The 24800-nt window shown below is 38.7% G+C and overlaps 2 protein-coding genes across 2 annotated transcripts; both read right to left on the bottom strand.

Moving 5' to 3' along the window:
* Nucleotides 1-3716: 3716 nt before the first annotated feature.
* Nucleotides 3717-10366, bottom strand: LOC146459290 (uncharacterized). Its single transcript, XM_085089691.1, has 5 exons — nt 9776-10366; nt 9462-9580; nt 8132-8996; nt 7020-7147; nt 3717-5728 (listed from the first exon to the last, which is right to left on the bottom strand). Exons 1-5 carry the CDS (start codon nt 10188-10190, stop codon nt 3782-3784), a joined length of 3474 nt encoding a protein of 1157 aa, XP_084945817.1. The 5' UTR covers nt 10191-10366; the 3' UTR covers nt 3717-3781.
* Nucleotides 10367-11689: 1323 nt separating this feature from the next.
* LOC146459289 (uncharacterized) lies at nt 11690-23570 on the bottom strand. Its single transcript, XM_085089694.1, has 5 exons — nt 23519-23570; nt 23213-23406; nt 19013-19138; nt 16537-18144; nt 11690-12278 (listed from the first exon to the last, which is right to left on the bottom strand). The coding sequence occupies exons 1-5, from the start codon at nt 23563-23565 to the stop codon at nt 11911-11913; spliced, it is 2343 nt and encodes a 780-aa protein (XP_084945820.1). The 5' UTR covers nt 23566-23570; the 3' UTR covers nt 11690-11910.
* Nucleotides 23571-24800: the final 1230 nt, after the last annotated feature.

Genomic DNA, 24800 nt, shown 5'->3' with positions numbered 1-24800 from the left:
TTCATACGAACCTGAGCTGTTTAATCAAGTTATTAACACGGTCTTCACGAACTGTTAAATGCTTATTAATTCCTACAGTAGAGCCTCTGCCTTGAAAACCTCACATAATGCGGACACCTCTGTATGCCAGGCGGGCCGGATATTACGGATAGTTAACTTGCTCCCAGTAAGAGCAAATGAACATGTAAACTCCCCCTTTATATGACGGGCAAATTCATAACACGGACAATCCGTTCAGCCTCTTTTGGTGGATTGAAACATTTTCCTGTATAACAAGTATATCCAATTCCAACGGCTGGAAACAAAATGAGTCCATTAACACTATCAGTTTCATATGCAATTATGCTTCTAGTAAGTTCTCCCTCCGTTTCTGTAGGAAACATACGTATTGGCGCATTTGTGCCCCTTGTACGTACGTTTCCTAAGCAAATCTCCCTAGCCATAAACCTCATTTAGCGTCCGTTTCTGAAGGTAGTCACAGTGGCTCGCTACAAAAAAGCAGCTTCATTGGATGTTTAACTACTAATCACTCACGGCAATATGTTTTGTACCGTCTTGTTTCTATCAGTCTACAAATCACTAAATACGTATCAAGAAATAAGTCAAAACTTTCCTTATTTTATATTGTTGCTTAAGGGTAAACAAACACCTACAATGAGCAAATGGCTACCTAAGTTATCTATTAATGGGGAGCTTGAGTAGCGACGACGACGACGTCAACGACAACGTCAGAAAAACAATAGCTTTAATTAGAAAAAAACTTTGAACGTGCATAATACACTTCGGTACATTTCTTTGCCTTCCTCTGCAAAACAACACCGTAAAATGACCAAATTTAAAGTTTTATGGAGAACGTGAAGGCATGTCTTGACGATTAATTTTGTTTTCTCTTTCTGAACTTTAAAACCGCTCGCACAAAGTTAGCTCCTATAGTCCGGCCACATTACACAACATCACGAGGTTTTTTTTTTTTTTTTTTTTTTTTTTCAGAAAACACTAATGTAATTTTTAAGTTTCACTTTCGTTGGTGTCGTCGTTGTCTCTGCCGAGGTCCCTATTTTCTCTTCTACACCGTATCGTTTCCTAGGCAACATTAAGGGTGCAGTCTGACCTATGTATAAACGAATCAATATTCACTTTAGTTGATAAATAACGTGAATCAACGAACTTACTGAATTCATCTACTGAATCTTTTCCTTTTTTTATTTTACCTACTAAAGCTTTTCTTTTCATGCTATCTACTAAATCTGTTCCTGTTATGTTATCTACTAAATATTTCCTAGCTACTAAACGTTTCTTTTTTCATCTACTCAAGTCTTTTCTTTTATGTTATCTGCCAAATCTATTCTTTTTATGCTAACTACTAAATCTTTTCTTTAATGTTATCTACTACATCGTTTCTTTTAATGTTATCTACCAAATCTTTTCTTTTTGTGTTATCTATTAAATCTTTCCTAGCTACTAAATCTTTCCTTTTTATGTTATCTACCAAATCTTTATCTTTTCTTTTAATGTTATCTATTAAATCTTTTCTTTTCATGTTACCTACTAAATCTTCCCTAGCTACTAAATCTTTTCTTTTTATGCTATCTACTAAATCTTTCCTAGCTACTAAATCTTTTCTTTTAATGTTATCTACTAAAACTTTCCTAGCAACTAAATATTTTCTTTTAATGTTATCTACTAAATCTTTTCTTTTTATGTTATCTACTTAATCTTTTCTTTTAATGTTATCTGCCACATCTTTTCTTTTAATGTTATCTACTAAATCTTTCCTTTTTATTTTATCTACCACATCTTTTCTTTTTATGTTATCTACTAAATCTTTCCTAGCTACTAAATCTTTCCTTTTTATGTTATCTACCAAATCTTTTCTTTTAATGTTATCTACTAACTCTTTTGTTTTTATGTTATCTAATAAATCCTTTCTTTTATGTAATCTACCAAATATTTTCTTTTTATGTTATCTACTAACTCTTTTCTTTTTATGTTATCTACTAAAACTTTCCTAGCAACTAAACCTTTTCTTTTTATGTTATCTACTAACTCTTTCCTTTTATGTTATCTACTAACTCTTTTCTTTTATGTTATCTACTAAATCGTTCTTGTTATGAGCCATTTTTCAGGCGATTTACTCTTTTGGAAGGTAGCATCCCATAACTCACTAATTAGCACGCCACAGAGAAGGTATATTTATTATCCCCTAATGTTTGCTTTTCCCTTTGTTATTTATTGGGATTCGCTACTATTAAAGTTAATCATCCTGTTGGTAATCATAATTGTACTAGTTAGAAATAATTAGGATTCACTTATTTTATTATTGAAATTATTTCACTTGGACTTCACTAACTGACTCGTAATTCAGAACAGCAGCAGTTAATAGGTATCTATGTCTCTCGGATAGATTGTTTGTAACAGCGTTGGCAATGTAACCTAGACCACGTTCTTTCTACGTACTTAAGAGCGAATGTCCATTAATATCGAGCAAAATCAAAAATTCTCGGTCACGCTCAAAATTTAATTTTCAATGCGCTTTGGTTTGTTGGTAGGTATTATCATCTTAATAAACATGGTGTAGTTCGTTTTTCGAAATCCCGCCGGAATTTTCAAAAATTTAAGAAAATTTATTTTGGCTGTCGGCGGTCTCAAAGACACGAAAAGCTACAAGCAAAATTGGCTGGTCCGAAAACTTGCTTCGCGTACGAACAAAGTAATTTTTATTCAAACTCTGTAATCATGAATAGATTGAAGTGGCCTTAAGTAAATACTTTGCAGGAAAATTTCAGTTCTTACCACGATCTGAAAAGAAAGCTTTCAATATTTAGAACGACTTTGTACTTCCCGCTACGCGAAATACAATTTTATCCTGGAAACGCGAGGAAGTATTTAGCCATGTGGCACAAGCTGATTCTGTCTGAAATTCCAGCTGTAGGCAAATGAGATGATATTCTAAAACATAAGTAAAATTCGTCTTGGGTAATTTTATCTACGCTTTGTACGAGCGACGTAAAGTTCGAGAAAATCTTCTAAAAAATCGCATCTTGGAGTAAACAAATTGCTCCCCGCGATTCTCTTCTCGCTGAGATTTATTTTCCACCGCACTGAAAACTTGCATGTAATTTCAAAACAAAGCAAGATAACCACAACGTACCTTTGCTTAAGGTCTTTGCAGAGCTTCTTGTGTGTTTGAAGGTATATTCAAGGAAAATAGATTGTGGCGACTGCGATAGAAAAACGTTGACCGACTTGAGCTACATTGTATTTACTTTATAAAAGTTACGACTGGATGGGCACGTGGAATTCGCACGCAAAATCTTCTAAATTACTGTCCGTGAAGTGCAAGATATCCGCAGAAGGCCGTCAGTGAAACTTGAAGAACCATTTTTGCTTACTTTCAAGTTCTGATCAGTTATTATACCAGAATTGACAGAACTATTTCACAGAAGACGAGTGGTAACACACCAATTGCGGTGTCATGTTTCATTGCGTGACACTAATTCTATACCGAGGGAGGGGTAGGAAAAATAGGGTTTATAGGTCATGGGCTTTTGCGGATCACACGTTGGGATTGATTTTATTCCATGCACATGTACACAATTCTTTCTTGCAAGACGATTTAAAAAATCTGTCTCTTGTTATTTTAAAAGAATACATCTAACATACTGTAGCAACTCTACACAGGCAAGGCCCATGGTCCCAAAGGAAAACCTTAACGGTATTTTACTGAACTCATAAGAACAATGAGCTACCTGAAACGTCTCAAAATTAACACGTGCAAACTTTATGCATCACTATGGCAGGGGCAATCTTTGCAGTAAGCCACAATCCTGTCAATATACGGGGCCTTTCTTCGCTTTGTTATGTCAGCTAAAGGAATCTCAAAGTGCCTGCAAATGTCTTGGAGAACAGGTATAGCGAAATTTGAAATCTTCCCGTTCTTGATCAATTCACACAAGTTATAACAGTCATAGTATATGGGATGGGAGATTGCTAATTGCCCAAGAATATCGCTTCGTAAACCACTAAAAGCATCCTCATTCTCTGCTGCTTCTCTCTGATTTATGTCCATGTCACTGTCCTCCTTCTCGCGCTCGTGGTCATTTAGAGTGCGTTTGGAAGCTAACCTTGAAAAGTAGCTTGCAACCTGTTGGCTTGTCAGGAACTCGGAACTTGTAAACAACCGCTCTCCGTCAAAATTCCTTGCAGTCATCATAGCCTTAGCTACTAACGCAGGATCAGCTTTCTGGCCGGTAGCCTCTCCGATAGAGAACTTAGTGAACAAGTAGTTTTTCTGTTTATCTGTAAAGCGTTTTGTTCTCCGACCTTGACTTGATTTTAGGGCCCAGCCCATCGGTAAGCTCGGTTGTGCTCCACTGTTAGGAAGTGCTGCTGGTGGTAGTTCTGGGAAACCTCCTGATTGTCCCTGTAACCTGTCTGAATATCCATGCGCTGCCTTGTCTAATAGGGTCTCGTGTTCAAGCGCACGCGTGTGTCTACCGCAGTCCAGGTGGTGTTGAAGGGCTGAGAAACGCTGATATGTTTTCATACATCCTTCTTCAGGGCATGAGTACAGACAGCTCAATTCATCTGCTGTCTCCTGACATTGCTGTAGTGAACTCTCTTTGGGATGACGGGTCTTTCCCTTCGTTGGTATGAAGTGTGCGTCAGACAGCTGATCAGATTCAGCGATGTCGTCACTGAGATCGGGGATGGTCATCTCATTTCCTATGCCCGTTTTGGATAACGGAACTATTTTTCCAGGCCCGATCCCATACGCCCTCCACACCCGTAAGTGGTCTTTTGTATACTCGATGTTGGAAATAGCACTAACACCCTCCAGTTTGGCACTTACTGGTCGAGGGAATGTTGGAGGGATTGCTAATGTTGCATTGACACCAGGTATTCCACCAGAAGACAACATTGCAGCTACCATTTCCCGCCCAGTCTCGATGTTATTGCCCGTATTCAGGTGGATTTTCATATGCGATTTGATAGAGGCCGCCTTTCGATCGCAAGCGCCTTTACCACCTTGCGGATCTGAGAAATCCATGCGTCGAACAAACACACCAGTGTCTTTGCCAATTAGGCTTGCCCCTGCGATAGACGCCCCACAGTGATAACACCCAGCGTTATCTTGACGGTAGTAGACAGATTCCAGATTTGGGAGCTCTTTCTTCAGTTTTGATACCACATCCTTCATGATGGAGAGAACGGTGCAACTATCCTGATTGCAGCTCTGAAATACGTGAACGAATGTCATTGTATGGAATTCTTGGTCGAGTGCAGCCCTATGGATCGCCACTGTAATGTGCCACGAGATTCCTCGTTTTCCAAACCAATCGGTTTGGCTTTCTCTGTATTTCCTGGGAAGAAACTTCATGGCCCAGTCTTGAACCAGAAGTACTGATGTTTCCTCTAGCATTTCAAGGGCATCGGTGCGTGCTTCGTCCTGGTTAACGTTTCTCAGAATGTGCGCTTTCCATGCATGTATAGCTTGTTTCGCTTGGCTAGTCACGAATGCCAGTTCCTCAATAACGTCAGCATTGTTGGCCGGCATTTGCGAGATAGCCTCGTCGATGTTGTTTAGCACGGTCTTGAGATTATTGCAGCGATCGCATAGGTCAAGATGCTTGTGACTACATTTCGCTTGAAACTCAGGATCGTTGGGATCGCTGAGGGCGTAAGGCCTACAATGGTCGGGGATGCATGATTCTTTGGAAATGTGTACCTGTTCAACAATGATTTCAAACAAACAAATTAGAAATTCCAAAGGACTTACAAATCCTTAAGTCTAGCTTTACTTTCCCATGATTAAAGCTATGTTTAACCCTTTTTAAGTGCAGAATATATGTACAAATTGCTGCCTTATTAGTTATTGTCTCGGACAGGTAACCTAGTCTTTCATAACATCAGTAATAGTTCCAAATAATCTTTAAAAAGGCGCTTGTATTGCAATATTGGTAGCATGCCCAAAAATTCTGGCGTGATAAAAAAAAAATTAGGGAATGCCTTATTTTGGGGCTTTAAAAGAAATTTCGTTCCCAGAGCTCGAGTTACCCTTGCTCAGGCGAACGTGAAACAAGGACCTCTGAGTTACGCCGATTCCGTCACGACACAAACTCTTTCCCGAGGCTGCGTTCTCATTCAATCAAAACCTTTATTTAATTAAACACGATGAGGGTTAAAGCTAGGTAGCTTGAGGGGTCGTGCATAAAAAGCGTACCAAGGTAGCTGATAAAAGAGGATATACAATTTCACAAATGATTCGACTAAGATAAGTTAACAACGCTAAAGTCTAGACTAAAACACTTAAAAAAATTCTCAAAGCACTTTTAGATAAGATCTTCTAAACAATGTCGCAGGTGTTTCGATAACGAAACGATCAAAACATCAAAAAATTCTTTCTGTACAGGTTGTTAAAATCAGTATCTTCAATCGTATTCGACATGTGAATCCTTTTAATAAAACTCTCTAGGGATACTGCGTTGCAGCACTCCTGGTAAAAGGTTCCATATAATTGCCCCTCTGTAGACTATTCAAAATTTCATGATATTCGTTTTGAGAGATGGGCTAACTAGCAGGTTTTTTTTTTCTGAAATTGTACGATGGTCAGCAGTATCTGCCTTTAAACCGGAAGCCAGATCTTGGCATCGGGGTTTTGATTAGCCTAGAGCCGGTGGGCGTGTGGCCTCCACTGGCCTAAAACGCGCGCGGGATCTGGGGACGAGATTGGTCATGAAAGGATTTTGTTCTTCCCGTCTTGCTGCGCATGTGTATGTCTCTGTACAAGCAATCATCTTCAAAGCCACATAGCAACATCGCGGGTGTTTGAAATGGTCAGTATGCTCTTGCTCCGCCATATAAGAGAAGGACATTGCTCCAAAACAAACATAAAATGTTAATTATGCCGGCTGCACTTTTTTTAGAAATACTCCATACAAAAAAAGCTGTACTCGTAGTGGCAAATTATGCCAGAATTGTGCTAGCACAATCTCAAAGCCTAGATATCGCGACATTACCTTATAATCACTCTTGAGGTAACGTTTTGCTGATTTGAGAAGGTCCGTTTGCTCTTTCACCCACGTCATTCCTTTAACATCTCCCAGCGTCTCCAAAGACGTAATCAAGTCGTCAAAAGCCTGGGCACCTAATAAACGTTGATGATCATAATTGCTTAGTTTGATTAAACAGATTCGAATAACTAAATACTTTATTGGCCTCTCCCCGTGAGGGGTTTCTCGGGGACGATAAAACAGAGGTAAAGAAATACTTTACACACAACATAACAGGACTAAGAACCCCAATTGGTGGTTTTCACCTCACATATCGTCGGCAAGTAAAAAAATTAAATTCTCAGCCATTGAATAGATAAAGTCAAGAAAATGATATGTTGTAGAAGAGTGATACATAAACAACGTGTGAACGCCACAGAGCTTTGCGATATCTTATAATCGAGTTATTCGAGAAAATGTACCACGGAAAATTAAAGAGTTTAGCATGGGACGCCATATTGGTTCCTCATCTGAGGGGCACCAACATGGCGGGCCGGATACCAGCAAAAACATCTGGAGTTTACCTTGGCTATTTGAAAGCCTTTCTTCTCTCTGCTGAACTTTCACGCACTGACATAGACGCTTCTATTACATGTTAGCTGATCAGACCTAAAAAAACACGCGGCAAATCGATGTTTTCATGTACGTGACATGTTTAGAGCAGCAATCCTTCTGTCACGCACTGTGCAAAAATCTAAAATTCAAACTGCTCTATTTTCAAAACAAAGAATGCTATCCTGCTGAAAACAAGCAAGCCGATAGAAATTTATATTTTCTTTTATCTGATTGAGATAAAACGCAAAATCGTGTTTAGTTATGAATTTCAGTTTTTTTATCACGTCATGTGAAAACCAACAATTGGGAGAGGGTCTGTCAATTGGCTATTTACAAGCGTTACAGAGGAGATCGGGTTTACAGATAAACAACTCCAGATAAAGGTATTCAGTGGGACTTCAGCCCGAAACCCTTGATTTCAAGTCATCACCCTAGGTCTACCTAATTACTCTGACACGCCTTCTGGATAAAAGCATATTCCCATGTACAAGGAAGGACACATGCTAATAAAAAGAGGTAAAAACCTGTTGCACTGATGTAATCTAGTCCCTGCAGTGACTTGCGGACAGAGGCAGAACACACCGATAAGATTCTCAGCAATGTACTGCGACTTAATGGCGTGAGCCCACATTCTTCAGCATATGTTTGGTACTGTGTTACTATGGATTCTGGTATCATGAGACGGACGACATTCGGCACTGTAATGACTTGTTTTGACGAGAGCTTTATGTTTTTTTCGCCGAACGGCAGGTCTTGAATAATTAGTGGACTTGTAATAAAATCCAGAAAGTGGTCCAGTTTTGCCTGTGATACCGCCATTCTTGTTCGTTGCTGAGGGACTTCTGGAACTCCTCTGCCCTGGGCAAGGATGTGCTTTCTAGCAACAGTAAAGCGATATCTTGATAAGTTGGGGATCCATCTCAACAGGGTGCGATATGAGACTTTGTCTGCCATTATGGACAAGATTTGCCGTTTAGTGTCCCATCTATTAGCGTTTACGTAGCACTCCGTCAATGCCTCCATCAGCACATTGTCGACATAATCATCCTCTTCACTTGAGTTTTGGGGCTCTAAAGGCTTTGAAGCAATGGCCTTCCACAAATGATGCAGCTGATTAGGGGCAATTTCATCGAGGACGGCAGTAACCGCCTGTCGCGCCTTGCGCACGTGGCGACGTGTGGTTCGTTCACTCGCATCCTCCCACTGCCTCGTCATAACACTTCTCACTGGACTTATATCTCTACTTCCTAGGAATGCATTAAGCTTGTCGAGAGGTTTATCTGGAGCGCTTTCTGCTGGAGTTCTGAATGTGGAGTCCGTAGTATTGAACCTTGTTGGGGTGCTCTCAGCGACAGGACTCCTGAAGGTAGTGGTGCTTGTCTCCGCATTCTATGACAAAAATAAAGGTACGTAGTTACCAGATGCGCTCTTTATCTGCTGCGTTCAAGTGTAAGCTCTCATCTAGCACGCAATGTCTTGTTTCTCAAATTGTCAAATTTATACTAGAAATCACTTTTCTGTCTGAAATCAGTATCCAAAATCCATATTCCGGGTTTTGGGTAATCGAGGCAAACTCTTCCTAGACGGTTAAGAATCAGGTAAAATATCTCTACTGTGCCTTTCCGTCAATTAGGATATTTCATACGGAAGAAATTAAGACGCGTCATATTTTCTTCCGTATAAATGGCCCTAACATTAATTAACTCCCAAAAAAGTAGGAGTTAAAAAAACTCTGGTACAGCTTGTTGGTGTAAACCCGCAAAAGACACAATATATTTCTGCGGGGTTGCTTGTTGTTGCCACTGATTACCCATGACCACTGTACTTATCAGTGACATATCCAGCGTTGCTTACCAGACTCAAGTTTCCTATCTGTGAAAGTGAGAACTCACTCTCGTCCACAGTCACTTGCGGCTGCAACTCCCTCTTAGGTTTCAAAGTACAAAGCATTTTTCTGCATTTTGGGCACACCCCTGGAACAAGGAAGGGTAATCAATTCGTAAATGGCTGGCATCTCTCAAGTAAGTATGTTGAATTAAATAAACCTACTTGGCAGCCGCACCCCATATTAGTAGGAGATATTGAGAATGGAAAATAAATGCTCGGTTGTAGAAATAACAGAAATATAAAACTCAACTAAATATTAAAGCAGAAGGTTTCAATTTCACCTGATCCCACAGGAAGGAAAGTACCACTTTCCTTCAGCACGAGCTGAGAGTCAGCTTTACTGAGCCCTCTCTCCGCTTTAGGTTTCTTGACGACGTCATCACTATGATGCGATAATATGACGGGTATTCTGCATCTCTCATTGGCTGAACGTCTCCATCCGATACCAAGCGCTGCACGATGTGCAGGACATATCAGCAGTTGAGATATGTTTGCTGGAGTAGAAAAGATGGACGCCCTTGACAAGATTAGGTCCACTTCATTATCGACGTCACTCAGCGTGAATGCTGATTTATGAGCGCTTATATCCCTATCACAACTAAGCAAAGGAACACAATCGACTGATCTGCTTCTATCTTTTGAGTCTGAGCCACAATGGCCTCCTGTAATCGCAAGAAACGAGCAGTCACTGTTCATAGCTCCAGAGCACAGTTCTTTACATCTTTACAGCCCGGCTACTTACTGCGAAAAGGGCTTCCTCTTAAAGATTTTCCCACGCAAGGATTAAGCAAACAAATTTCAAATCGCGAGCGTGCAGTACATTAAACCGCAAGCGTGCAGCAATTTGCAGACTCTATTTTTAAACTTTTGTTCCTAGGTACAAATTCTACTCAAGAAACTAAAAACTGTCGTCAAAGAAGCGGAACGAAACCTGCAGTCTAAACCTGCCAACAAAAATGAAGCTTGCAAACTTGTGAACTTGCATTCATAGGACAAACCTCCAAATCCCGGCGGCGAATCCATAGGAAATTGCTTTGTTTATTGTTTGTTTTTCTTTTCTTTTACTCTCATCGCAAATATAAAATAATCATGTTAGTAGATAAATGAACCAGAAAAAATTATTTGCCGGCATTTTTCTCTCCTCATTAAAAGTTAGATGCAATTAATAATTGTTCGCATATTGCTGTCACGGTGTTGAGTGTGTCACGCAATAAAATAATTTTCCGTGGGAATACCATTTGTTTCATTCATAACACACACACAAAAAAAAAAAAGGGAGGGGGGAACGACGAGGTAGACTTGAGAAAACTTTCAATAAAACCGGTAGTTTTTCTTGAATTATTGAGAAGAGATCTTCAGCTGTCAATTTGTATAAAGAGACCGACTTTGGCGAGGATTGAATTTCACGTTGCCATAAATGCAGGTCGACACTCGCCACAGCTCATTTTTCTTCAATATTCCTACAAACGCACAAGATGTTTTGCAAAGACCCTAAACAAAGGTAGACGGTCGTTTTTTTTTTTCTATCTTTTGTAATTGTGTTCATTAAGTTCACGGCGGTGGGAAAATTGCTGACCAAAAACAGAAACGTGTCAATAGCGAAGTTGTTTACTCAAGGCCATGGTAATTAGGAGATTTTATTCAACTTTACCTCGGCCGTACGAAGCGTAGATACAATTACCCAAGACAAATTTGACACAAGTTTTAGAATAACATGTTGTGTCCATGCAGGTGGAATTATAGACAGAGCAAGCATGTGCCACATTGTTAAAATCCTCGTAGCGTTTCCAGAGTAAAATCCCATTTTGCACGGCCGATAGTACAAGATGAATTTTTAATTTTGAATGATTCCATCCCAGATCATTATCAGGACTCAATTTTGCTGCAAAATACTTACAAAAGGTCTCTTTAATCAATACATTACAAGAGAGTTTCAATAACTTTATTCCCTGTTCGCATGCGGTAGACATTTTGGGAGCTACCAATTTGGCTACGATTTTGTGTGTAATTGAAGCCGTCATCAGCCTAAACAGATTTTCGACTTTTTTTTCAAAATTTAGGCGGTATTTCGAAAAACAAACAACATCACATTTGTTTAGACGGTAAAACCCATCAACAAACCAAATCTTAGCAAAAACTAAATTTTGGCCGTGACCGTCGGTTGCTTGATATTTCCAGACATTCGCTCTTAAATCATACAATTATTTCAGAGTGGAGTGACGCCTGGATCACGCTTTACACTTCTATCCTATAAATTATATTTAAAAAGTGAAGGCTACGTTTCTTTTTGCGCCAGTGAATAGAAAAGAACATAAAAAAAGTAAAAGAAAACAAAATAAAAATAACAAACAAACAAAAAACAAACACAATCACTACCACAACAAAACAGTTAGAACGTTGGTTGCGTATCATTTACTCAAAGTTTAGTATCGTATGATTTTGTTGGTTTGGCGGTGTGGATAGTGACGACGGTCACATCAGTGTGGGATTCGAAGTTGCCGGGCCGTTCTTCATCTTCTTTCCTTGAAGGATTCTCAGTTGATTCTTTCTCTTCTTTGAGGGTGAAGTTGACCACGCCGCTGTCTTTTATGGCGGTTGTCATGGACGGCATCTCAATTCTACCTGTCTGAAGTTGTTGCTTAAGAACGTTAGCCGCAGCCAATCCTCGAATTTCGCCCTGAAGTTCATTCAAAGGTAACAACAGGGCGAGGCAACAAGATAGGGACCATTTTGGATTTTTGCGCCATTCTTTGACGTAACGATAAATGTAGATAATGTACTGGACTGAAAAGACAAAATAAACCAATTTACTTAAATTTCAATGGGACAGTTAAAGTATCTCTTTCTAGGATTGGGAAATTAGGAATTCGGCACTTTTGAACCTGCCTCATTGGGTATTGAGCGCTTTTACTTATACCTTTTCCAAAAATGGCAGCCGATAAATTATTAATTTATTTTCATGGAAATTAACCTTAATAGGCTGGCTAGCATAGGCAAAATTCAGTAGAATTTTTACTTTTAAACGAGGTTGGTAAGGCCTATTAACATATTTGAAAAGAATAATAAATCGGCCGCCATTAATGAAAAAGGTCTATGCAATATTCGTTGGTCTGCTTCTCTTTTTTTCCTCGTATTCGTTATTTAGACATTAATGAAATACGGAAACTCTCAAATAGGCCTTTTGCAACAGTTGATCACGTTACCTACTTCTCTTAAACACAATGATTTACCTATTTTTAGCGAATAATTTTATCAAAACTGAAAAGAGCGTAAAAAAGAAAATAACCTGGCATGGGAATTGTCAGGCTTATATCTTCGAAAGAGAAATTTTTATGGACGTTCAAAATTAGAAGGATTTGTGTGAGAAAAAGCCAGCTTGCCATCCAGTCACGCTTCAGTGCTTTTCCCTACAAATCAGTGCTTTTCCATACAAATCCTTCAACACTCCGAGAGTCGCAGGAGGGGAAGCCATCAATTTAAATTTCGCGTGCCATATGCAAATAAAGACGTTTTTAAGTTTTCGTTCTTCCCAAAACTATAACAGACTGGAACTGCCTCCCAGAGGCCATTGTTTCGTCAAGCTCTTTAGAAATATTTAAACACAAGTTGTTAGCTTTTCTTAAGAATTAGTATGTAGTTTATATAGTTTTCTTTATCTGACTTTTATATCATTATTTTATATATTGATATATCTGTTTTTTATTCATTTGCTGATTTTATTTATTTTTACGGTTGGTGTGATATCTGATCAGGATTTTACCGACCTAATAACATGTAAATGTAAATGTAAATGTAAATTTTCCAATTTTTAAACTGGCACAAAATCTTTCGCTTTCATTTTGTTGGTCTGAAAATGTATATTCCGGCTAAGTTTGTCACCCTCTTTCTTTCTGTGCGATTAGCTATTGAAAACGTGACTGGATAGCAAGCCTTTCTTGTTTCCATACAAAACCGTACAATTTTTCCAACATTCAAATCGTCCTGAAATCTCAGCCTTAAAGGTTATTGGTCTGAAAATTGGTGTTCTAGCTAGCAAAAACATGCTCTTTGCATTTCTGTAATTCATATAGCTGTAGCTATTGGCAAGTTTGCTAATTTTTGGACACGTGATCATCTGTTGCAAAAGGCCTATTCCTTAGATACATCATGTCCCAGGGAGATTTGTGTTACCTTTTGAAATCACAGTAGCTGAGGATTGGCCAAAATTTGAACTGTCCGCTGAGAAGTGGCAAAGTTTATTTTTTTTTACCTGATAGCTATGAAACGTTCACCAAATGTTACCTGTTTGAGATACCTAACCTTTGTTTGAGTATAGCCATTGTAGATTTTTATTGGGAAACAATTACCCAGTTACAGTGTAGTTAATACCTAGGGAATAAGAGGCTAATGATGATGGCTGTAGCTCCTTAGTTTTGTCTAGAGGTCTTGTGATCGTTAGATGATGATGTCCAGTGTTCGTTAAGTCTCAGAAGAGATTGGAATCACTTGAAAGTTATTTGGAAATGTTTGGATGATATCCGGCGCTGTCGGATCAGCCAATGAGAAATGGCTTAACAGAATGCCGTCACATATATCGTTTGTTTCAAAGAAGAGATAGTATGCATCCGTAAAGGTAAGAAAGAAAAATTGTATTTGCCGTATTTATAGTCAGGCACGCGAAATGCGAAGGACTGGACTGAACAGACTTGAGGTGGCTTACTTCAGTTTTCTGGTGTGGAAGAAGACCTTGAATCAAACTTAAGAAGAACGCTAGGAGGAGTTGTTTTGTAAGTTTTTTTAGCACAATAAATACAATTGAGATACTTTTGATTCAGAAATAAAATTTGTCATGTTCAAAAAGTGTAAAATAGTCTTAAGTGGGGGCCTGGGAACTCCACCTTTTAGAGTTGTCTGGTTCTAAATCTGGCCGTACTACCCTACTTTAAAATCTCAACCACTGTCAGGTAGAAATTTGGCAAATGACAAAATTTTGAAATTTTGCCTTATTTGAAACTTTCTAAAGTATAGCAAATATTTGAATGTAGGTTGTACGGCTAGATTTGTAGAGAAAAATGGTTTTCGCAATCTACAGTAGGAAAGCCATTGTGCATGCTTGTTTCAAGGAAAACCCGGGTTGCAGCGTGCGCGTGCGCTCCAACAGGTGAGCGCATGCTACCTTCGTGTTTAGGGATTTTCCGCAGCTCTGCAAAGGCTTCAAGGCTGACAAGGACCAGCAACCATTAGAAAACACGTTTTATCAGTTTTCAAGCCCAAACATAATTTAGCTACTTAGCACACCTCTGGAACCTACTCGAAATACGGGGAAAATAGATTTTCCCAGAGCCGCCATTTTTTTCTTTGCTTGCGTGGTTGAGAGCTCGCATCGCTTTGCATGCGTGTGGTGCTTTCGTGCTGGGAGAGCGCGCATATTACGCTCGCGTAGTACAAAACCAGCGTCCTGTAGTAAGCGACCAAAAAGGATCTTAGTCAACCACGGCTTTAATGTTGTTTGACGGTCTAAATTTGTCATCAACGTGCGAAAAAGATTAACAGTACAACTTGCATTATTATAGTATTTGTGTTTTCAACACTCGATACATGACACGATGCAAATATTTATGGAATGTTTTATATTATTCAATATCTGTATGAATATCGAATACTTAAAACCATGTTATACTGGGTATCCTAATTTTTCATGGCCATAGACCACAAGAAGAAATGGCATCAAGGGGTTCGCCTAAATACAACGTTCGGTTGAATAAATCGCATGACCGAATTCGTACAGGTTAAGACAATAACATTTTACATCCCTTTACACAACAAGCCATGACGCCATAAAATAAAACCTTTAAATGGGTTTTATTTGGGGTGTCTTGAAAATCTGGAACATGGAACAGTTCCCCAAAGTCTCTCCTGGCGACCAAGCGCTGGCCAAAGAGCCCGAGAACTCTAAGTACGAGATTGGCGGGTGACAAGAACGAAAGTTCTATGCTTGATTTTAGGGCACGTCCCAGAGCTACCGAGAGAGGATCAACATTTTGGAATACTTCAATGATTAAAACAAAGTTCTCCATTGAGAGAAGCTGGATTAAGTCGGTGAGAAGCGCAAAAAGCAAGCCGAATTACGGTATTACAAACATGGATTCGCTTTTAGAAGAAATGGTCGGAAAAAAATTGGAAATGTGTGGTCCCCTGAATGATTCGTACTTGAAGGAGACCGGGAAAGCCATAGGTTCGAAGCTAAGTAGATCAAAAGCCACCAGCTTAGCCAATCCAGTTATTCCTTCCGTTCCTTGGCCTGTGTTCCGCCATGTCCGTACTCTAGCTAGGGGACACTCGGGAGACACAACAGCCTTGAGCCCCTCCCCGTGAGATTTTCATGCAGAGAAAGAGTTATAATTTATGCAAATTCAAATGACAAACGAACAATAAGGATATTGGCCTGGAACAAAGTCAGGCGAATATATCTACATAAATTATTATTACGGATGCCATCTTAGAAACTAAGTACATCACATGACCAGAACAGCGTCGCAGAGGAAAGTCGCCTAGCAACGGGCCATCGTGTCTACACACGGGTATCAAAAAAAAGATGTTCCAATGATGAATTAATCCATCAATCAAATTCACTGGTAAATTAAAAGTGTGTTGATGGTGAATTAAACCCAGAACGTGTTGTATAAGGCAAGATGCAGCAGAATTTCATTCCACCGTGTAAAAATTAAACAAATAAATAAATAAATAAATAAATAAATAAACAAAAACAAAAAAAAACCCTTGAATTTCTATAAAAGAGAGAACAATAGATTTCCCTGTCGAGGAGTGCAAAGCATAATGGGTGACAGTGTTGTCAATATCTTGTCGGCATGGTAACAGCAAGCCACTTGATAAAATTACTGTTATACCAGATTGTAGGCTGATACATCTTAGGAAAAGTCAGCAAGTTTGGTGGTGTTTGCTTTCGTACTTTAAACGTCACGAGCTGATTCTAGATCAGCCTCCCCACCCTCTCTTTCCAGGCTGAATTGGATAAAAAGATGACTTACAAAAAGGCACTTACCAATTAGAAGGAGGATCACTGAAGCATTGGCTCCAACCACCAGTAACTCGAACATGATTTTATCCACGGAATGATCCACAGATGTAGGGATGTTTTCACTGGGAATCTTACTCACGGCTCCTATCCCCAAGTTGATGAAAGTGACCGCTAAAGATGTTAGCATTAACCTGTTATCGAACGGATCTACCATTGGTTTTTTGACGGCAAAGGCAATTGCATAGATACCTGAAATGATGGAAGCGATTCCTGCATAGGACCTGCTCTCACTGCCGATTAGGATTAAACCAGATGTCAGGATAACCTTGCGCATTGTATCAACAAGTTCCCAGTACCATGCAGAAGGCCTGTAATTTTCAAACAGGAATCGTAATCCCGTGAGCAATTCAGCGCTTTTTGCTTCATTGTCGTCGTCGCAACTTTCACCTTCGTCGTCGTTTCGGGTAGTTTGCAGCGCCCTTCGTTGACACAAGAAGAGAGTGAGGAATGAAGCTGCTGGCAGGAAAAGCACGTAACCAACGGCAACGTATCCGACGATAACTAAACGATTGTATCTTGAACTATCACAGTTTATGCCAAAGTCCGCCTTTAAATATCTGGTACAATCGTCCTTTTCATCATCAGTGCAAAGCGTACGACAAGCGAGAGGCAGTACGGCTGCTGTTTTCAAACACGTGCTGAGGTAGGTAACAAACAGGATGAAAAAAGCGTTTCTGTAAATCAACTCTTTCGTCTGAGACATTTTCAGGGCTTTCTGTTGGTCATCCAAGGTGGAATGCAATCTGAGGTATAACTTTCTGATTCCGTAAACACAGATCGACAGGATGATAACTAAAGCGTTTAGCGTGAGTATGGAAAAAAGATCTCCAAATGCATCAATTTTCAATTCTGGAAAGAGACAGTGAACAGGCGCAATCTGGAACACGTTTAACTGCAAAGCCTGGGAATATGTTCCGATGAGGGCAAGAGAGTCGGGCCATTTAACGTATGCAAATGCTTCAAGCAGTCCAAACGTTACTTGGTAAAAACCAATAACGATTTTGAGCCGCCCAAGAACAATGTCCACTGAAGAACGCCCGACATTCTTTTTGCTTTTCTTTTTGCTTGACCATACCACGATAGTGATTATTATGATAATGATCGCAGCTGAAATAGAAAGCTGCCCGATCATCCATTTTTTTGTTGGGCACAGTTCGCAGCTTTTAAATTGCTTGTAGTAGCCATCACTGCATACTTCACACAACGGACCTTTGTATCCAGTGCTGCAGTTAGAATCTATACCTCCAGTACAAGATTCTTGGCGAGGACATCTATGAGGTTTCGGTAGGGCGTGTGGGTACTTAGTTAACGACCGATTGGGTAGCGAGCCATTCGTGTGTGCATTAACGTCAGCGGTAACATTAAGGACATTGCTTGTGAATTCTTTATAGAGATGTTTGTGTGTCTCATTTTTCCAGTTCCACCAGAAACCAGACTTTAAAGTTGCGAAGTCATCAGCGCATTCTAAACCATCACCAGCACATGGTTTGCATTCCCCAAACAGATCTGTCCGATGAAACGACTGCAGGCATTTGCAAGCTCGAAATCCAGCAAATAAGCTAGAATCAGTTCCTGTTAACGAAAAATAAAGTACAGTTTTTAATCTGCTTATCTATGCATGTATAGCTTTTTGGCCTCTGTATCTATTAGTGATTTTGAGGTCGCTCATAACGGTTTGCAGCTTTTCTCTTCAGTTACAATTTGATCGATAAGTACTGCTATTCTTTATCAGTAAATGGTGCAAAAACAGTCAATTTTTCGACTTAATAGGTAACCATAGCAAAAATATATCCGTTAAAAACATCCCTGGTTTTAGCTTAGGTTAGCATAACACAAAAACGAGCTGTATGATTCCAACGTTTTACTATGGAAGTGTAACCAGCATGCCAATAAGCACCTTCTTGCAAACTCACTAAAAAAAGATGTTATAGGAGGAGTTTGGGAGCCACCTTAAATTTTCAAAAATGTGAGGTGAGTTATTTATCGCAGTATAAATTAATATTTCATAACTAGTGTACTGATATGTACTGCCGGGACTGAAAGCCTACCAGCTGGGATTATAAAAGTAAATTTTCCTTGTTGTTTTCAGTTGTTATTTTTTTGTTAAAGTTGCTCATGTTTGCAAATCGTTTCAATCTTTTCCCGTAATGAAAATTGTCCTTTCACATTAGGATATACAGTATGGCGTTTGTTTAGAGGAAGAACGAAAGAAAAGGAAGCACCAACGTTTGAGTATCTTGGCGAGGGATGAGTAAACTCTGCAGCGACACATTTGGTTTTTCATCGATGCGTAGGGATAAGTGAAAGAAGGGACAACGCCCAAAACCTTTCCAGGGTTTCGCATCTAGGACAGGGTTAGGTTACTACATGCCTTGTGTTACGCTGTAGATTTTTAATCCCTTTAAACACGATGGACATTTTAGCAAGATAATGGTACTACCTTGTGGACAGGCTCTGCAATCTCTAGCTCTCTTCCCAGGCGCATCGTTCTCAGAAACAAAAGTTCCATTAGGGCATCGTAAGCAACTGTCACTGACAAAGGCTTCAGTGTCCGAATAATAACCTCCTAAAATGTTAAAAAAAAATGTTAAACCTGAACCATGCTTTCTAGGGTAAGCAGGGAAATGGCGGGAACGTAAAACAAGTGGAACGCGATAAACGAGCAGCTCACCATACTTATTGAGCGGCCATGACATTTTCGTATAACCAAACAAGCAGTTAAAAGGACTCTTTTCTTTTCCTTATAATTTGACTTTTATTAATGCATTTAGAAAAAATTCGCTTCAATCTGTAAGGAAAAAAAATAACGCTTGCGCGCGTTAAGTTGTTTCATATAAAAATAACATGCTGGAGTCAAGAATGCGATTTCTGAAGCACACTAGATAAATTAAAGGGGCGGTATCATGGGAGATATCATGATTTTGGGCAAAAAGTCACTAAATTTAAAACTTTGAACACTGCGTTACAGTTAATTTCAAAATCGTTTATTTAAAGAAATATAAACAGTGAGACAAAAGGTTGAACAAAAATATAGTACAGGCAATTTTTAGTACGTTACGACGGCGAAAATTGAAAACGTCGGCCCGACGTTTTCAAATTTGAACCCATTTTTATTTTGGTCATCTGCCGGTGAAAATATCTGTGGATAGTTTCTTGGCATTCTGATAGTCTTTTTATGGAATTTTGGTCATGATGTCTTGGCTGCTGTCAACCGAATAGCGACTTTTCGATTTCGAATGTGTTGCTAAAAATAGCGTGATCCCTTTAAGATGAAGTTTTTCCAGGATAGTATTCATTATTTTGTAGATTCAATTTCAATAACAATCAAGCATCACTAGAATTAAAAATCTTTCATTATGGTAGATCTGTACATTTTAAAACATCATATCTTTTTTAGTTAAAAAAAATACGTCCATCTTATGAAAAATATTTGAAAAATTGCAAGGTCTTTAGTAAAGAACAGGAAACCTTAATCGTTTGTGGTTTTATATCAGGTTGTCAGTCTGCTAAGTAAGAATATGACGGTTCAAACAGCACGGTGATTTTTCCCCCTCTGGTTGGTGGCAAATTATGATGCCCTATTAACCATGATTCTATGATCATGTCATATCTGTTAATAATCCACTATTTAGTTTTTATCTAGCGCGGACATGAAAATTCTTACTTCCTTTCTAGAAGCGCTCGTACTGTCTAGGTTTCTTATTCAATCGAAAAATACAATCGAATGTTCCCTTCCTTTTCGTGGAGATAGTGAAAATGCCTTATTTTGGAAATCGAGAGTATTTCCGGTTGCGAATGCACATGCATATGATTCACTTTTAGTTATACCGAATGCCATAATTTGACTAGGCTGATTATAGAAAGTACACTGAACTCTCCCTGTCCTGAGAATAAAACCATTTTCTTGCGATAATCTTCTTTTATTAGTGTAACTTATTCCTTTAGTTCTTTTTATTTTAAATCTCTTCATTTTTGGTTCCTCACCTGTCATTCATTTCTAAACATCATTACGTAACATGGAGGCCAACTAAAAAAATCGGATGGTTAACTTGGCCTCCATCCTCAATCGTTACTTCAAAATTATTCAAAACAAATTAAATTTTTACTATACAAGAATATACTTATAACAAGCTAATTACCATGAGGAAATAAAAGTTGTTGTTGTTGTTGTTGTTAGAGAGTAAAGCTACAACTGGCTATCTCAAACTGTTTTTTCTGGAACGAAAAATTGTCTCCCTTGATTGTTGGAGATAGCGGAAGTCTAAGCTATAGACTTCTTGTAGAATTCACTTGTCATAACTTCAATCGGTCACGTTGTCCTATCTGATTGATCCATCCAATTGGCCCTCTCTAAGTATCAAATTTTGAAGCCTTTGTTTTGTACACTTATAAACATAAGTTTTAAAGATATCAATCTTAACACTTTTTTGAAAGTAATTTTCAGCTGGATCCCTTTGAGCGAACGTTTTGCTAAATCAAGGTTGGTTCTAATTAAAATTTATTTTTCGTGTCCTGTAATCGTGATAAAGTGGACTTCAACTCTATTTGTTTATTTGTTTATTTATTTTTCTGAATTCGTGGATGGAATTTTGGCAAGGAAATGACCATAAAAATCGATGCGGCTCAACAGGGTTTTTTGTTTGTTTTCTTTTAATTATCATCACTTTTCAGTGCTATCCATGTCCCATTAGTCTTCCGGGCTAGGTGAGACCGTACGCAGTGAGACAATAGGGACCTTTAGCATTAGATTTTTCAAGGCGACGGCAACATCTGTGACCGATTAAGACTGGGGTGGAGTCTGCGTTTTACCCGCCGAAATAGAAAACCTTTAGCTTTTTGCCACGGCAACGTCTTGATCACTCGAGGGCAAAACCCAAAGGCCTAAAAGATGAACTCAGAACTGATTAAAAAGCATACGGGAATTACTTTTATTTTACTTGGTTATGTAAACCATGTCGTTTCAGATACTGATTTTGTCCTTCTTTATGACGCTATTTAATCCAAAAACCCAGATTTTAGTTACCAGCAATGCGACCCGTTCAATCTCGATGACATCGATTCAGCCGAATGTAAACAGCGATGCCACTAGCTGCCTCCTCCTCTCTATTCTTGGACTTGAATTTTCGTCGAAACAATTCTTAGCGTTCTGTAGCTCCTCTTTTATCTTTAATTCGAAACTGTGGCGAATATCCGATTTAACTTTTCAGCTATCGAGTCCCACGCATTCCCCGGCTGACGCTTCCTTTCTTGAAGGAAAATACATCGCTGACAATCATTCCTCTGAGCATCACCACGTCGTGTTGGTCGGTCCACTGCATCGGCGCTCTTTATATATAAAGAATAAAACAGGAATGATGAAACAAAATTTATTGTCGCCGTACATTTGGGTTCCGTCAGTGCTGAGCTTTCGTTCTGCAAGGCCTTGAGTTCAGTAAAATTTTAGCAAGCTGCTTGACACCACCGAGATTTTCTACTCAACATCATTTTCACTTTTCGTTATCGTAACGAGGTCAAAATTGTGGAAAGTCGTAATACTCACAAGGTTACTCAAAGCCACACCAACAATTCATCTAGAAAGTCATATATCTTCGTAAAAATAGGATTTATCGAGTTATTTTTCCAGATTTTGCGTAAACTTACTCGTGAATGAACTTACTTTAATACAAGCTGTTTGCCTTCGTTCGCATTCCAAGCCATGCCGTAGACCTGAAAGTAGTACGAACAGATTTAACCGATTATTTAGCCTAAAAGTAAACTTAAATTTTAATTCCCTGTTGCCTAGTTTGCGTTAAAGCTTTCGGAAACAAAATAAGGGTGAAATGAAAAATAATTACTGTATAAAAGAAAAAAATGTACTTACGTTTTGTAAACAACGGGAACCTTGCTGTTCCCGCGTCCGCGCGGAAAGGGATGGCTGCCAGTCAAAACGTGAAACGTCTACCGGAAATAAAACTGACTTTCGGTCGCCGTAGCCGTCGCAAAAATCTGAGTTGCTAAAGGTCTCTAATGTGTCACTCTGCTGAGCACGTTTATAACACATGTCATAACCCGGACACAGAGTATTCAAAGGAGTGGACAAACATCTAACGGTGTAATACTGGTGAGTAGCCAGCAAAAGATGTTGAAGTTAGATAGTCCAAATAAATACCAATTATCAGCTGTTTATTTCGAATGAATGAATGAAGGAAGGAAGGAAGGAAGGAAGGAAGGAAGGAATGAATGAATGAATGAATGAATGAATGAATGAATGAATGAATGAATGAATGAATGAATGAATGAATGAACGAATCATGAACAAAACATTTTTTTAAAATTATTCAATTGTCTTAAGACGAAAGTTAGCGATAAGAAAATCCGAAGTTTAGACGACTCTGTCTGTCGTTATCAATAAATATGCAAAGTAAACGGAATATATATATCGCGACAAAAAGTCGTCATAACGTCAAATTCCTTCTCGCTAATTTTTGTTATAAAATGCTAAGCAAAATGTTCAGTTATAATAAACCAATTGTTTGCCAGCTTTAATCCAGTCCTGGTTATTTCCGTAAATCTTGCACCGATGAGAACTTTTTATGAAACATCTGCCTCAAATCACTAAATGGTGATTTTAACGTGAACTTCTATACAAGAAGAGACCCACCTGCTGGGCACTCTTGGCAGGTAAGGATTTCCAACTTCAAAAACGTGCCGGATGAGCATGGAAGGAGTCTGTATTCTCCAAGTGACGTATCTCCAAACCCAGCAGCCACAAAAGCCTGTTTTATTCTCTGCCCAAACGTTGTAAACGACATTTTAGAAAGGTTGATATCTTCTGATTCGCCTTTCCCCAGGCCACTTCAACACAAATCGCAACAGCAATAAATAAATAATAGAAAACTTAGGCGATATCGATGAAGCTAAGAATTGCTCAATACTATATTTAGAAAATAATTAGTTTAAAACTTACAGCTGGATTTTGCAGCGCTCCATGCCATCCGCACCAGTGAATTTCATGGTACCTATTTGACCATTTTCCACGCTTCTGCAAAAGGTACAAACAAAACTATTTGCTTTTAAACGGGCGCATTGAACCATGAAATTAAGATGAAAAACATTACGTCCAAAGTTTTAAATCTTTAAAGGAAAGCCTTGTCTCACTTTAGAAGTCTGGTAGGGATGTTTTATTCCGAATTTTTGAGGTGGAATCTTATTAATTTGAGGTAGAATAAATTAAAGCCGATGACGTCATCGCCTACTGTCTTGATTTCATGAATAAAATGCGGTGGATTCTCATTAACGTGGCATTAATTATAATGGGATGATGTCATGTTTTATTTTAGCCTTACCAACAGGTTATGATCTGGTTTGATAACTTTATCAATGATGTCATACTCTATTTTATCTTATGGTCGTCATGCCGGGAGTCACCGGTTTGAAAGGTTTTTGAAGTAGTCATGCCTATTATAAACATGACTATAGGCATGACTATTATAAACACATGAAGGCAAACTTCGCGATTCAGATTTAGAACTGTGAGTTACTTTTATTCATTCAAAGTTTCCGGTTTTATAATCTTTTTCTGTATTCTCTAGTTAAAGGCAATAAGTTATTTTCAGGTCTCTCAAGAAATGCGTCTTTTTTTAATAGCAAGCATTCAGTAGTCGTGTGTTTTAATTAAATTGACGTTTTAATTTAATTTGTATAAACTTAAGCTGTCTATTGTTTTTGTTAAATAGTAGACGTTTAAAGGTTATCCCATGGGCAAATGTCCACTTTAAAATCGGGTTACTGAATGCTTGCATAATCAGTGCTTAGAGGACCACGAAATAAGAGAGGTTATGCAAGAGTTTTAGTCTCTGATCTGAAAGCCAAAAGCGCATTGACCTTTAATAACGTAAGTAAAGGTGGACAGTCATCAACATCAGACATAATCGACCTTATTATGATAATCAGTTGATTACCCATTGATTACTCATCGATTACTCTTGATGTTATTGATCGCAGATTAGTTACTCCTTGTTAACGACAATGAAAATAAACTATGATGTCATGTATCCAAAACTAACTTCAAAAACTTTCCAAACCGGTAATACCGACCATAAGGGCCATAAGATAAAAATGGAACATGACATCATCGATAAACCTGTCAAACTGGATCATAACCGGTTGGTAAGGTTTTTTTTTTAATTTTTTAATGCAACAGAATTACTTACATTACAATACAAAAAAAATACAGTACTCTGCTACAA

Source organism: Pavona decussata, unplaced genomic scaffold, assembly GCF_977016875.1.
Source record: "Pavona decussata unplaced genomic scaffold, jaPavDecu1.1 SCAFFOLD_221, whole genome shotgun sequence".
NCBI lineage: Eukaryota > Metazoa > Cnidaria > Anthozoa > Scleractinia > Agariciidae > Pavona > Pavona decussata.
This window is presented reverse-complemented; position numbering and strand designations above follow the sequence as displayed.